We start from the raw sequence: 15,623 nt of genomic DNA, 5'->3' as shown, positions 1-15,623 counted from the left end.
TCTACCACCAACTTCGGACTTCACAGTCTTTGGACATTCGACATCTGCCTCTCCTGTCAGTGCTTGAACTGTCCTGACGCCACGCAAATCAGAAGAGTGCGTCCCGTGGCGTTGGGAGTCGGTCCATCTTCCACCTTGTTAAAACCTTGGGTGGCGGAGAGGCCGGTTCCTCGCGTCATACGCTCATCGTCAGTCTGGCTGCCACGTCAAGATCTTCTTCCAAGTCTTCAGGCTTCACTCACGTGATACCCATCTTAACACCACTACAAGACCAATTTATTTACCCAAGATTAGCTGAGTGGGACTCAGGTGGGAAAACAGTCTATAAGTCCATAAGGGATCCCCTGTGCCCCCCCCAGATTGTATGTGTCTCCTACACCTCTGCCCCTCTGGGCTGTCTCGGGACCCCCCCCCGCCCCTGACTTGTTCTGCAGCGTATTTCTCTTTTGTTTGGGTCCCAGACCCCTTTATATTATCTCAGTAAGATCCCGACTTGCTCTGGGCCCCAAACCCTTGACTGTGAGCTCCTTCAGACTTGTGGGGTTCCTTGACCCCTGTGTGTGTGGCTTTTGTGGGTCTTGCCTGACTTCGTATGGGTCCCGGACCCTGGTGTGCTGTTCTGACGGGGGTTCCCCGACTTCATATGGGTCCCAGACCCTGGTGCGCTGATTTTGCAGGACCTCTGCCCCTGCTTCACTCAATGTCAAATTGAACAGACCTGGTGTACTCTCCTGCCAGGTACTGTTGCACATAGGATATTTCGTAAAGTTCATTCCAGTTTATACTGTTATTCTGCTATCCCTTTCAGCCTCTCAGGATATTGGTACTTGTCTCTAATCTATTTGTCCCCCTCTGCGTCCCACCAGCCGGCCCGACCCTTTCCCTACTTCGGGAAATGTTGTTGCGGTCTGTGGTCTGTCCTGGGCGTAGAGCAGGGCTTCTGTACTGATTTGGTACTGTAGGCTCACTCTTGTGCCCTTGGCTGCACGCCTTCTCCTTGCTTTGGATTCGCTAGTTGGGTTTTGATGAATCGAAAGGATGAACAAAAAATGCAAATCTTTCTCAGTGCGAAGAGTGAGTTGGCAGAAAAAGCTGTAACATGCATGGCAATTTATAATAAAAGGCACCCAAAGGACCAGAGATGTATGCTCAAACTCTACCATAATACTGTATTGTATTGTAATATAATGCCATAGTGAGACAAGCCCTTTTTTAGTTATGGCAATTAGCTGGTAAAAAAAATGCTGACATACTGAAAACTCTTGTGATAGGACATGAAGTTATGAGAAATATGAGCAGTGAGGAGGGACACACAGCCTGTGGGTATTGTTTGGTTATTCCCACACATTGATGGCCCATGGCCATGCTAGTCCCTATTGCCATTTCCATCCACTATGTGCCTCTGCCCGGCCAAAACACAGCCTCCTGCGATATCTTTGAGTCTAGCTCTGTGATTCATGAACAGCCTTCTGAATGGTAATGACTTAATTGCAGCTTGAAATCACCCAATCTGCGTCTGATGTAACGAAACTGTCTTAACCAAGTATGCCTTCGGCCACTCGTTTTATAAGCAGTATTTGTGTCTGTTGCTTTGCAGCTGTTCCCTGCATTGAATTCCTTATTAAAAGAGCATTGGCAAAAACATCAGTTTTGACTCTTGTATAGGCATTAGATAGGCATTTGCTTTTCATTACCATGATATGCCCAGGTACTAGCCCCATTTGCCAACTGTTGCCATTTTATGGCCAGGTAGTCCCATTATGGCAGTGCCTGGAACATGTGGATCCCATCCCTACACAAAGCCATAACCGTTGGCTTTGTCCATGCTTGTTTGGACGAGTGGCTATCTGCTATATTCAAGACCTTAATGCCATATCTAGGTTGACTAAGAGATGTCACTGTGCACAGATTATGGTATTTAATGAGATCCTGAAGCTGACGCTGTTGCTCCTCTTCTTGATTTTTAATAAGCCTTGTCTTTCGTCTTAGGGGTGCAGGTTGGTTGGACGCCGGAGCAGTGGCTGGCCCAGACGGACAGCAGCGGGGACTCCCTTTTGCCCCCCACCTCCACTCATGGGCTGAACTCCAGCCGGTCCCTTAACTCTGAAGACTCTCCCCGCAGCACTGGAGGTAAGTTCAGGTCTTGAGGTGGGCAATGAAGGTTTGTCCCGATCTCAAGTAGGAAAGTAGGCCCATTGTGACACTAGAGTGGCATGGGAGAGAAGGCCCCGGAAGGGAGAGTGGCATGGAGGAAGAGAAGGCCCCGGAAGGGAGAGTGGCATGGGAGAGAAGGCCCCGGAAGGGAGAGTGGCCTGGAGGAAGAGAAGGCCCCGGAAGGGAGAGTGGCATGGGAGAGAAGGCCCCGGAAGGGAGAGTGGCATGGGAGAGAAGGCCCCGGAAGGGAGAGTGGCATGGGAGAGAAGGCCCCGGAAGGGAGAGTGGCATGGGAGAGAAGGCCCCGGAAGGGAGAGTGGCATGGGAGAGAAGGCCCCGGAAGGGAGAGTGGCATGGGAGAGAAGACCCCGGAAGGGAGAGTGGCATGGGAGAGAAGGCCCCGGAAGGGAGAGTGGCATGGGAGAGAAGGCCCCGGAAGGGAGAGTGGCATGGGAGAGAAGGCCCCGGAAGGGAGAGTGGCATGGGAGAGAAGGCCCCGGAAGGGAGAGTTGCATGGGAGTGAAGGCCCCGGAAGGGAGAGTGGCATGGGAGAGAAGGCCCCGGTGGCATGGGGGAAGAGAAGAAGATGTAGTACTACATCAGGACCAGCACATGGTCCCTGTCCTCTTTTTCATGTTTTCTTTTTTTTTTATATTTGTGCGGTTGCCCCCCTAATGACCTCTTCACAGTTTTTTTACTAACTATTCTCCACACCCCATACCCCTTATATCCGTTTACCCCCCATATTTTATGATGAGTATTTTCTGCCAAAAATCAGCTGCAAAAATCTCCGCAAAAACCCCTGGCGATGAATGAACGTCACACCTTCTCAGTGCAAGACGGCCCATCTCAAGATGGCAGCCAGCACAAGTCCCACCACTTTCTGGATAATGGTATGGGGGAAAACAGGCAGGAGGGCCAGAAAATATGTCGACAGATGTACTTTTTAGAAGCAGGAAATAACCAATTTCACATCTATTTGTTATAGCTGACCCTCGCCCCTCGAGGCAGCTGCCAATGGGCAGAGATTTGCAACGAGACACCTCACATAACAATGGGAAATAAGAGCAAAATACAATATGCAGATAAAAATAACCAACATCTTGGCAGAGAATAAAACTCCAGTGCACTGCAGGACAGTACATGTCATGGAAGTGATTGGTGGAATGAAAGGGAAAGCCTCCATGCACAGGGCCGTCGCTGAGGCCTACTGGCGGGGGCAAAGGCATTAGAGCAAGGAGCAGCGGAAGAGGAAGCTGGTGCAGTCTGGATTCGTGTCGTTTCCGGGGGTTTATTGGGGTGTCTCCGAATGTGGGTCCTGCCCCTGATGCTTCTTTCACCCCTGGTCTAAATCCCCCTGACACTTCTCTGTATTTGACATCGTTCGGAAGATCGGTCCTTCTCCATCTTCTGCCCCCACCCCCCATGGGTGTCCCTTCCCTTTTAGAACATTGTTCCTCCTGCATGTTTTGCTAGGCACGCTGCCCAGTGGTCGAAGTGTAAGAAAAGAAGTAGTGGAACTATGTTCCCTGCTAGCCTGCCCCGCTCCTCACAAACCCCATTGCCCTGCCCCCTCCGACACACAATACAAACCCCCAAAAACCTTTGCCTGCTCTTTAAGGCAATGTTCAGTGCAGTGCACTGAAAGTGCAAGTTTCAACTTCTTCCTACACTGTTATTTTAAAACGAAACCGTTCAGGAACGGTTTCTTTTTCAAATAAAAGTATAGGGGCTGTAAAACGTAATTAAAAAAAGTAGAGGAGCTGCGCTCCCAACCGCCCCCTTCGACCACTCACGCTGCCCCATATTTGACCCGGCCCCGGATACATTCTTTGCTGTTGTTCATTGTTTGACAACTGACCCAGCTGTGTGTCTGGCCTCTGACCGTGTATTTATTTTGCCCGTTACCCTTGACCCTGCTCCAAATGTGGCCCCTGAACTAACCTGTTGGCACGTGCAACCCCTGAGCCAGTTTGGTGTTTAAATCTTGACCATCCATCCCGTGACCCTTTGCTCTGCTTTATGTCTGCCTATCGTCCTAGTCATGTGTTCTATCTTGACCCTGCTCCAGCTTTATCCCTTGGCTTTGCTGATGCTGTGCTGCATTGAACTCCTGACCATGTTCTCTGTGTGCCGCCTGGCCCTGCATCCTGCTTGTCATCTGGCAACGTATTGAGGCATATGAGCAGCACACAAATGCCGAAGAATGTGGTTTGATGGGGAGCGGGGGCACCCCTGCACCCTCTGACACTGCAACATGTCAAACATGGGGAGCGGGGGCACCCCTGCACCCTCTGACACTGCAACATTTCAAACATGGGGAGCGGGGGCACCCCTGCACCCTCTGAAACTGCAACATATCAAACATGGGGAGTTGTCAAACATGGGGAGTGGGGGCACCCCTGCACCCTCTGAAACGGCAACATGTCAAACATGGGGAGCGGGGGCACCCCTGCACCCTCTGAAACTGCAACATATCAAACATGGGGAGCGGGGGCACCCCTGCACCCTCTGAAACTGCAATATTTCAAACATGGGGAGCGGGGGCACCCCTGCACCTTCTGAAACTGCAACATGTCAAACATGGGGAGCGGGGGCACCCCTGCACCCTCTGAAACTGCAACATATCAAACATGGGGAGCGGGGGCACCCCTGCACCCTAGGGGAGCGGGGGCACCCCTGCACCCTCTGAAACTGCAACATATCAAACATGGGGAGCGGGGGCACCCCTGCACCCTCTGAAACTGCAACATATCAAACATGGGGAGCGGGGGCACCCCTGCACCCTCTGAAACTGCAACATGTCAAACATGGGGAGTGGGGGCACCCCTGCACCCTCTGAAACGGCAACATGTCAAACATGGGGAGCGGGGGCACCCCTGCACCCTAGGGGAGCGGGGGCACCCCTGCACCCTCTGAAACTGCAACATATCAAACATGGGGAGCGGGGGCACCCCTGCACCCTCTGAAACTGCAACATGTCAAACATGGGGAGTGGGGGCACCCCTGCACCCTCTGAAACTGCAACATGTCAAACATGGGGAGCGGGGGCACCCCTGCACCCTCTGAAACTGCAACATATCAAACATGGGGAGCGGGGGCACCCCTGCACCCTCTGAAACTGCAACATGTCAAACATGGGGAGCGGGGGCACCCCTGCACCCTAGGGGAGCGGGGGCACCCCTGCACCCTCTGAAACTGCAACATATCAAACATGGGGAGCGGGGGCACCCCTGCACCCTCTGAAACTGCAACATGGGGGCACCCCTGCTCTCCAGGGTTGCTATTTTGCAAAGCATGCGAGCAAATAGTCCTGAAGGCCAAACCACCCATACAAAAAAACGATCAAATTGGTCATTAGGTCAAATGTTTTAGGTCAAATAGGCTAATACCAAAGAATGCACCATAACACGCTTCCACATTTGACCATGGACCCTGCTCTGTGTTTGACCTCTGAGCAGGTTCTGCGCATGGCCACTGACCCTACTCCATGTTTACCCTCTGGCACTGCTCTATGCCTCTTATGCTTCACACCTCATCCTGCTCCCTGTTTGACCCTGGCTGGGACCTGTTCTATAGTTTGCCTGTGTCCCGGCTCTGTGTTGGTCCATTGGCCTTGCTGTGTGCTCAGCCCCCGGCCCCCTTTTCATGTTCTCTCCTGATCCTGCTCTGGGTTTGAAGCCGTGCATGGCCACTGGCACTGATACCTGACCCTGTTGGCGTTTGTCTCCTAACCCTGCTCTTTGTTTGGCTTCCAGCCCTTCACAGTTGTTCCCCAGATACTAATGGAGACCCTGCAACTCCTACTTTGACCATTGGCCTTGCTGTGTGCTCAGCCCCCGGCCCCCTTTTCATGTTCTCTCCTGATCCTGCTCTGGGTTTGAAGCCGTGCATGGCCACTGGCACTGATACCTGACCCTGTTGGCGTTTGTCTCCTAACCCTGCTCTTTGTTTGGCTTCCAGCCCTTCACAGTTGTTCCCCAGATACTAATGGAGACCCTGCAACTCCTACTTTGACCATTGGCCTTGCTGTGTGCTCAGCCCCCGGCCCCCTTTTCATGTTCTCTCCTGATCCTGCTCTGGGTTTGAAGCCGTGCATGGCCACTGGCACTGATACCTGACCCTGTTGGCGTTTGTCTCCTAACCCTGCTCTTTGTTTGGCTTCCAGCCCTTCACAGTTGTTCCCCAGATACTAATGGAGACCCTGCAACTCCTACTTTGACCATTGGCCCTGCTTGATGCTTCACTCGTGATGCTCAACCCATTCCTGCTCTATGACTAATACCTGACCATAATTGGCCCCCCAAATCCTTATTCATGTTTAACACTGCCCAGTATTCTGTTCTTGGGGCCAACCTTGCTCCATGCTTGACCCCTGACTACTCTCTTTGTCTCTCTGTAGCCTGGGCGATGTACACCGGGACTGCAGCCTTCTTGCTGATTCTGGCCGTCGCCTCCTTCCGCCTCAGGAAACGGTAAGTCGCCGAAGACAGGAAGTGCTTCCCCTGCAGACGGCCTCCTCACACCCCCTGTCAGCGTTGGCTGACATGTTCACAGGGGGAAATGGGTTTAGAAATTCCACTGGAAAGGAAAGTTGGTCAATAGGGATGATTGCTAGAACTACAGTGGAACAGGTTCCATTGAAGCATCATTTCACATGGGAGGGGCAGACTCTTTTCTTAAAAGCCAAACTACTTCTGAAGCCAATAGTTCAAGAGGGGAAACTGCTGTCAGATGTGCATTTCAAGCCAATTTTTGCATGTTTCTGATGTCCAATTTCTTAAGATTTAGGAATGTATCCCCCATTTCAGAAATATTCCTTAAATGTCAGAAATATACAAGTTGGACTTTATTCCAAAATTCATGAAACTTGTCAAGAAACAGGCAATTTCAATCTGTGTTTTAAAGAAATAAGTGCAAAAGTCATTGTAATAAAAAGCTTAAAGTTTTAGAAATCTGTCAGAAAATGTGCCGTTATGGCAGAATTTCTGAAAAGGACAGGAAACATTTCTGAAATATGTTAAAAGTAGTTGAAGTGTGTGAGAAGCAGCAGATAACATTTGAAAAATTGCCAGAAATTTAGGAATTTCAAGTAAAAATTATAAAAATATGCTGGAACTTCAGACAGAAGGTGTCACAGCCTCAGCAGTTTTGGAAACGCCTCTGCGGTCGTGGTGTTTGCACCAATAGCGCAGCAGTAAAGCCTACAAGGTTGGCAACCTTGTTAGAAATGAAGAACTTGCACGAGGAAATCCCAGGGAGAGGATCTTGCTATTGGCATTTCAGATCAACATTTTGGAAATATGTTTGAAATGTCAGAAGTATGGCTCAGTGTGCAGAATTACTGCCTAAATGTTTGCAAAAGCCCCAGATATTTTGAACAAATATTAAAAATGGCAAGAATTCCAGAAGGAAGACTGTAATGATTAATAATATTGTAATAATCCGTTGCTACTTGTCGATTCCATCTACGCCACAAATCTACCTCAATTGAACTTCAAAAGAAGGAGGGACGGGGTGTATTAACAACCATGGCACTACCCCACTCGCAGAGGCCGTTGTTAGGGGGTTATAGCCCCAGGTCTTTTGGTTGTAGCCCCGAGCCCCAACATCGGCGTAGCCCCAGATCTTTTCCAGACCTAGCAACACCCCTGCCACTCCTAGTGGTAGCTGGGCTGCTTTTGCCATTTCATCAGCAGCTGTGTGCAGCCTTATTTTCCTGCTTGAATGGGGCATTAAGGGTTAGAATGTGCCCATGTGGTTAATTGGAGAAATGGTTGATTTTGTTAATTTAAAAAATCGTGTTCTTTTAATTGAAATAATCAAAGTCCATCATCCTAGATAATAGTTCAATCCATAAGTCTTAGTCTCGGGAAAAAAAACATGTGCTTATCTTTATTAGTTCTGACCTAATAGCCAGTACATCACACCGACTTAGTTCTTTTGGCCCCTGACTGCATCGCTTTTTCTGTTTTTGTATAGTCTGTCAGCCCTCTGAGGCCTGCAGGCGAGTTGGCGCTTTATTAAAACTCTATAGAATAGACCTGAAAATCTGCCGAAGTCACGATTGAGATTCGGGAGATCAGCGTTCAAAGAGGCAAGTGCAATGATTGTCCCGGGAGGATAGCTCAGTGGCAACGTGCGTGCCTTGGAAGCAAGACGACACAAAGCAACACAGGTTGGATCCCTGGGTCTGCGCTTAAGCGCGTTATAAATACGCAATTAAGACACAAAAAAAACAATTACACAACTAAACAAACACTTTCTGTAACAGCGCCTCGATGCCCGCGGGCTGTTTGAGCACTTTAAAAATGTAAAATAAAATAAAGAATTGTCCAGAGATTGGAATAGAAGTGCAAAGATGGTCAGTACACACTGATGCCTGTCTCTACACCTTTGGGTTAACGCTCTGGCGGGTTTTGGTGTTCTTTTGAAGTGGACATGTCCGGTGGGCATCCCCGCCCTGCCTAAGCGGCGCGTGGATTAGTGCCAGCATGCCCTTTCATGCTGGCATTACATCAATGTTTTACGCCTGGTGGAGGCATACGAGTGCCTGGTCCGTAAGCAAAACTTGCGAGAGGCCTTTACACATTTTACAACACGCTGTGAAAATGAAATATGTTACGGCCATTTTGCCTGTTTTAACAACTTTGTTTACCAATACGTTTTTTATGAATGAATACAACTGCACCAAGAGGACCTTTTATGTGGAAGTGCGAATGTAGGTTTTTCCTGCCATGCAATTTACTCTTGAAATTAAAATGCCCCCATGGTGTTTTATTAAAGGGACAGTCAGCCTCATTACGAGTTTGGTGGTAAGTAGTAAAGTTGCCGGTAACTCTGTTTACTACTACACCAAATTCCGAGTTTTGTCCTGGAGTGGAGGGGTTGCCGCCAGGAAAATCCTGGAGGTAAATCTTCCAAATCACCGCCGAAATATTTACAGAATCGGTGGAATTATTGTGGTGGTAATTCCGCCCAAACAGCCCCATTCAGTTCAATGGACTCAAAGTAAATGGGAAATTACACCGTCACCACCACTTGTAATACGACGGAAATTCCGCCGGACCAAGTGGCAGTAACACTAATTCAGTTTGGTGCTATATGGGCAGATTTACCGGCCAGATACCACCAAACCTGTAATGAGGCCTGTATACTGTGCCTGTGGTTATTTTCTGTTCTTTATTCCTGGGGGATTTTTATAGCAACACAAAGCTGAAATAGCACCATTCGGCACTAGATGCGTGTGTGATTGGGAGCTCCGTGGTCACTTCTTAGTACTCACAGGTCTGGCCCTTGCAGACATGCCTACATCTTTGGAAAACCCAGGATTACAACGAATTTCATCTCTGATGAATGCCTAAAGGAGGAACACAAATGCTTTGCTTTTTTTGCAAATAATAAGCTAGAAGAGAGAACGCGTCGCGCACGTGCCAAACACAAATGCACGCCCCATCAACGCGTATGACCAACACTAGCATGTTAACATTCCTAATGTGTATTTTTAGCCAAATTCACAATTACACAAATTCAAACAGAGGTTTTGAATTTCTGAGAACCAAGCATCCACATATTAGAATTCCACTCGCTCTGTAAAATTGGCATCCCATAAAATGTGAGTTTTGCTGCCCCATTTGATAAGTGTATAGTGTTACTTTATAATGGTGAACCTAGTGAGTATCACCATCACCCAAGGGTCCATCCTATTCCCAGTCATCTCCCACCTCTAAATGGAACCTCTAAAGGAAAACATCACTAACCTTGCGCCATAAGGATCCATGGATAGGCTGCTGGCACAGCTCTAGGGAAAGGTCATTTACATCAAAGACATCATCCAACTTGAACTCAGCCTCTCCCTCATTTAAGCAGGGATGTCGGAACCCTAAATGAAACTGAACCCCTTGGGGGGTAAAGGGAGGTCTCTCCTTCACACTCTCAAATCCAGAGCTGTCTGACGGTCGCCAGAGTATTTAATGGTGTCTCTCCTCAGCTGGCATTCACTTCTAAATCCATCGGCTTCACCATTGACAGCAAACTTTTCTTCAAGACACTTCTTTCTGAGAAGTCCACGCCAGCCTGCTGCCATCTCCCTTCCCTTGCAAAATCAGGCCTTTCATTCCCTCTGTGGCCTTTAGGACTTTCATCCGGGCACTGGTCACTTCGCATTTGGACAGCAGTAAGGCTCGGCCAAGCTCTTTTGTGGCCCATCGAGGAGTTGCCTAGAATGCGGCAGCCAGTCTCTTCACAGGGCTGAAGAAATATGACCACTTCGACCTAACCATCAGGGTGCTGCGCTCATTACCTATCCAAGCCCGCATCACCTTCAAAACAAAACAGCCGCATCACAGGCAAACATACCGGCCTAGATTTGAAAATCAAAAACCCTGAGATTTATGTCCCACCCACAGCCATACACGACTCTGCCCATTTGCACACAGCCCCGCCCACATACCCCGCCCAACTGTCAAAAAGGTAAACTCGGTTGTGTATGCACATTTCATTAAATTGGCTTTTCATAACTACCCAAATTGCACAGGACGGATGGCACTCGTCTTCCATAAAAATCAATACACGCACAAAACCAAGAGAGGATATTTTCTGCAAATAGTGTTTTTGAAATGGTTAATATGTGTGCATGTTTTAAACTCCAAGTACCAATACAAAGGTTTTCCCTGGAACTTGCAGCACCGAAATTGAACATTTCCCCCTTAGTTGTTTGTTATTTGTTATTTTTTCATGAGGTCATGTAGTGCAGTGGTGAGGAGTCTAGCTAGCAAACCTTATGGCTGTGGTTCAATCCCTGAGCATGGCTTTAATTCATGAATTCAAAGAGGACGTTCAATATTACTAATTTTAGCTGGGGGGGGACTGAGTCCACCCTCTGAAAAAAGTTGGTGGACTCCGTCCACCAGCGTGTACCCTCAACTTGAGCCCTGGCAAACTGGACAAAATGAATGGAAGCTGAAAAAATAGGAATACTACTTTAGATCCGGTGTCATTAATGACACTGGATTGAAAGCAGTATTCTACGTTTATTTTTTTCCAGTCTGCAATAGTGCGCAGGGAGGAACATTGGTGCCGATTCCGGGTCCCGCCCACACCTCCACCTGATTGGCTACAGGCAGCAGTCTTTTGCAGCCAATCGGATGGAGGATTGGATGGGACCCGGAAACTGCATCGAAAACCCGGAGACTTCAGGGTCTTCCCAGAGACCCGGAGAAATGGTTAAAAACCCGGAGTCTGTGGGAAAAACCCAGAGGTTAGGCAGGTATGCATGCAAGGCTCTGACCAACAACATGCCATCCTTCCTGGCTGAAAAGATCACACTCTTGAGCAGCCTGCACAGCACCAGTGCCCGATTAGAATCTCAGAGATTCCAGAAGGAAAGAAACAGAAAAAACGCTCTCTTCTGATACACATTTTGACCCTGGAATAACCCTACAATTCAGGAAGTAACCAAAGGCCCTGCTCTTCAAGAAGCACCTGGTCACCCAAGGACCCCCGATTGCACTTCTTTCCCCTCTCACTCCGTCCCCCCTCCCTCACTGTTCTGAATGCCATTGTCTGGATGTAACCACTCGCCCCCTTTTTGTACAGCACTCTGTTGCTTGCTGGCTAGCTTTGTGCTGTATACATGTTATGTTATGTTAAAGGTTCTTATTACGCGCACTGTTGCCACCTGTGTAGTTTCTTGACGCTCTGGCGGATCTGTACAGCAAGGTAGTGGGGGGGTAAGTTAGTAGGACCGAGCAGGGGAAGTGCAAGAGAGCTGTGATGTGCTGTTGCAGCTTTAGTGCAATTGACACCTTTCACTGAGCGCCGGTGTGTTTTTCGGTTGGTAGCCGCCATGTGCTGTTGGACGAGACTATGTGTGGTTTGTTTCATTGTTGTGGCGTAGGGAACTGCGTGCGGTTTGTTGTTCTGTAGAGGTATGGTTGTGTTTAGTTCAGAGTTTGAGAGGTGTATGCAGAAGGGTGAGTTGTGTTGGTTAGTGGCAGTGCCCTTGGCTACCCCTGCTTTTCTAACTGTGGCCCCTACACCTTCGCCTGTCGTACATCCTGCTGTGCTGCAATTACCACCCCTATAGTGTGTGCAGAAGTGTGGGGTTTTCGTAGCGTTATTTGGTGGCAGTACCTTTATTCCTCCCAATCCCCCCCCCCCCCGTGTTCCGACTAAGGGCCACCCGTATCCCTTCTCCTTCAGTACATTTTGGTATGCAATAATTACCACCCCCATGGGTTCCTCCAAGGGAGGCAGGGGTGTTCCTTGCACCCTGCGGTCCATCTGCTCCGAGGTCAACCCCAAACGCATTTGCCTCTTAGGCAGATACGCTCAGGTGAAGAGTGCAGACTAATGTGGGGAGACATGGCACAGGAAAGCCCAAGTGCATTGCCACCACACATGAAAATGCCTTCCACTTTTCTGGAGGGATGAAGTACACATTTCATCCCACCTTTGAGATGGTCATAGAGCACCCACCAACTCCCTTCAGGCCAGAGACAAAAAACAAAATGTAGAGGAAAGCCGGACTGCTGAGTAGGAGTTTGGGAAATGCTTAGTCTTAAATAATTAAAAAAAGCTGTTTTGTCTTTCACTTTCACAATGGCCTGCATTTGTTTCAGGTATAGGAGTCTGCATTGTATTTTCTGCTCCCCATACACCTATAACTAACTGTTGTCTGTCCATACACAGGACCTGCCTTTACATTCAGAAGAAGAGCGAGGAAGGAGCCTTTGTGGTAAAGGGTCCAAAGAGCCGGTGCCACTGCCCCGGGAGCGAGCCCTGGTCTGTGGCATACAAGCACACCAAGGTGGTCATCTGCAGCAAGGCTGGTCGCGCCCGAGATGACCACTCGGACTGCTCTTGCCTCTACGACAGCTACAAGAACCTCTCGGACACCAACCAGTCTTCACTCAAGTCCCTCATCTCCACCATCTGACCGGCGTGCCCGGATGAAAGATATAACAAGGATGCGCGGGAGGATTTCGACTGACGGGCCCTTGGTCCATCAGACCCTCCACATCCCCTGACCACGTTGGGTCTTGACCAAGAGGTGCCAGAGTATTTTTGGATTATCATGAAGAAAAGTGGCCCAGCTGCCTGGGTGACCTGGATGGCTGAGCTTCATGTGTAGAAAGAGGAGTATATTGTCATTTGATGGGTGAGAGACAGGAAAGTGGGATTGTGTTGTAAAGCACCGACTGCGTAGACTAAACTGGGTGCCATCTTGAACGGTTCCATTCTTGACGTTTTCACGCATGGAAAAGGATGCACCGCTCCTATGGTTCTATGAATTATAGAATCATCACACTTTTTGTGGAAGAGTAAGTGGTAGTTTGGAATGCCGGTTTCCATGGAACATACATAATAGGAGTTCCCACTAACTTATTTGGCAAGTGGGCTCTCCCAACAAGAACAGCAAGAGTTTGCCTCTCTCCTAATCCAGCCCATGGTCTGTATGGCACATATCTGGAAATCAGATATTTTTCTTCTGTGAAGAGACAGTGCTTGGAGGAAAGGGACGAAGGACAAAAAGGGAAGCGAGGCCATGGAGCTGCGTCAGCATGGGGCCACAGGGAGTGCTGTACAGACAATACTATACAGAGAGAACCCAAGCTGCAAGGCGGAGCATGGAGAGGACTGACAGGAGAGGCACCCAATGGATACATGGCAAGAGGACCCACCAAAATAACACCCTGAGCACAGACTCTGTTATCCGAGACTTCTTATAAGAATGAGTCCTTTATTTAAGAACGAGACTTTTTGGAACATTAATGCTTCATCATTGAGCACGCACGCTATTCCTGGACACTTGATGTCAAATGCATCCTTTATCAGTGGAGGCTGATGGGAGATCTATGCCTCTACCACTGCATCTTCCAGTCTGTCTTCTGTGTCTATGAATCTGTTATTCCTGTGGACAATGTAATCGTGTAATAGACAAAAGCCTGGCTCCTGGATCAATTTATTCTATTTAAGTGGAAACCTTTTTTCTGGTGACGATATGTAAATCTATAGTGGGATTAACCTTTATACTCAGAGAATCTATTTAAATGTGTGGGAGATGAAGCTTGTACTTTTGGACGTTTTCTCTGTTGGTGCGTTTTCTCTTCCTGGATATGGATGAATCTGCGGGGAGATTATTCTCCAGCTGCACCCACCACGTCATATGCCATTGTACTGTTTTCTCTCTTGCTCTCTCTCTCTCTCTCTCTCTCTCTCATTCTCTCTCCCCCTCTCTTCATCGCCCTCTCACTCACTTTTCTTATTGCTTCAAACCCCCCCCTGTGCTTTAATGTGAGATCCTCACTGTGCCCCCCCCCCTTCTCCTCTCGCTGAAGACATCCTGGGATGTGAGGGAAATATAAGATGAAAAGTAGAGTGGGGTTACAGCTCTCCAGAGTTCATGGCTGTGGCTTAGGGAAATGTTTGTTTTGTGGGGTGCGAGGGAAGGAGCATAGCTCAACTTTGAAAAGGAGGGGCTGAGAGGGGAGAGGGGAGGCAGGGTGGCCAGATTTTCAAAATAAAAAAACTGGCCAGCCTAAAGGTAGGTCTATAATTCGACAGTGCCTGCCAACACAAAAGGAGGACTACACCTCAGTAGCATGGGGCCGGGGGGCTATTCAGAACAGGATGTTCCACAGTTTGTAATATCATAACTTTCTCAGGGATCACATAAATTAGAACGCTAATCGAGGTCATCTGAATTGGAGAAAACGATCTGCTCAACTGCAAGTCACGCCGCAAACGAGTTATTGCACTGAATTGATGAACAATTCATTCACCCTGTTATTTGGGGAGAGGTGCAGGCAGAGAGCCACTTGGAGCAGTATTCTGAAGGGGCTGTACTTACCAGGGATTCTTGTGGGGATGGCGGCGCGATTTCTGCAGAACCCCCCCCCCTCCCCGTAACCCATCTTCTCCATCTCCACTGAACTATTTTTTGTTAATTCTAAGTGTTTGTGTATTCTGTAACAAATGTGTGCATTCAGCAGAACTAACAAGGAGTCAGTGACCAGCAAACAAAATGAAGCATTGCCTTTCTGTTCATATAAGAAACCGACCATTGGGTTGAATCTGGCTATGACCACTTCCAAGATGTATGGACATTTCAAGAGAAAAAATCCTATGTATGCACAACAAAAAGAAGCTATTAAAAACAGAAATTATTTAATTGTCCTAACTTTGAAAACAAGCTTTTTAAAAATAAAAAAAATACAATGTGCATTTCTAAAGATCACCTTGTGACAGCGTTTTTATTCCAACACTAATCACAATAAGGCTTCCCAGTCTAGGGGTGGCCTTGTATGCCTTTCCCCCAGCCTTCAGTGAGTCCCCGCCTCCCTAGCCCAGGCTCCCTAATCCCAAATGTCGTGATACAATATGGTTTCTCTGCAGCCAGGGTACCCCTACTGTCTAAGCTGCCCCTCGACTTTGGGGGTCTAAAGACTGTAGCCTAAACTCACTCG

The 15,623-nt window shown here is 48.5% G+C and overlaps 1 protein-coding gene across 1 annotated transcript in view; it reads left to right on the top strand.

Annotated features, from left to right (window-relative positions):
• KREMEN2 (kringle containing transmembrane protein 2) overlaps nt 1-15,389 on the top strand; it is a 105,892-nt gene extending 90,503 nt beyond the window's left edge. Inside the window, exons 7-9 of the mRNA XM_069651672.1 lie at nt 1,990-2,130; nt 6,557-6,629; nt 12,847-15,389. Coding sequence (XP_069507773.1) covers nt 1,990-2,130; nt 6,557-6,629; nt 12,847-13,093 — 461 coding nt within the window. The 3' untranslated portion in view covers nt 13,094-15,389. The remainder of the gene's footprint in view (nt 1-1,989; nt 2,131-6,556; nt 6,630-12,846) is intronic.
• Nucleotides 15,390-15,623: the final 234 nt, after the last annotated feature.

This window comes from Ambystoma mexicanum, chromosome 3p, assembly GCF_040938575.1.
Source record: "Ambystoma mexicanum isolate Mex_15411 chromosome 3p, UKY_AmexF1_1, whole genome shotgun sequence".
In the NCBI taxonomy this organism is placed as follows: domain Eukaryota; kingdom Metazoa; phylum Chordata; class Amphibia; order Caudata; family Ambystomatidae; genus Ambystoma; species Ambystoma mexicanum.
Note: the sequence above shows the minus strand (reverse complement) of the source record. Positions and strands in the feature narration are given on the sequence as shown.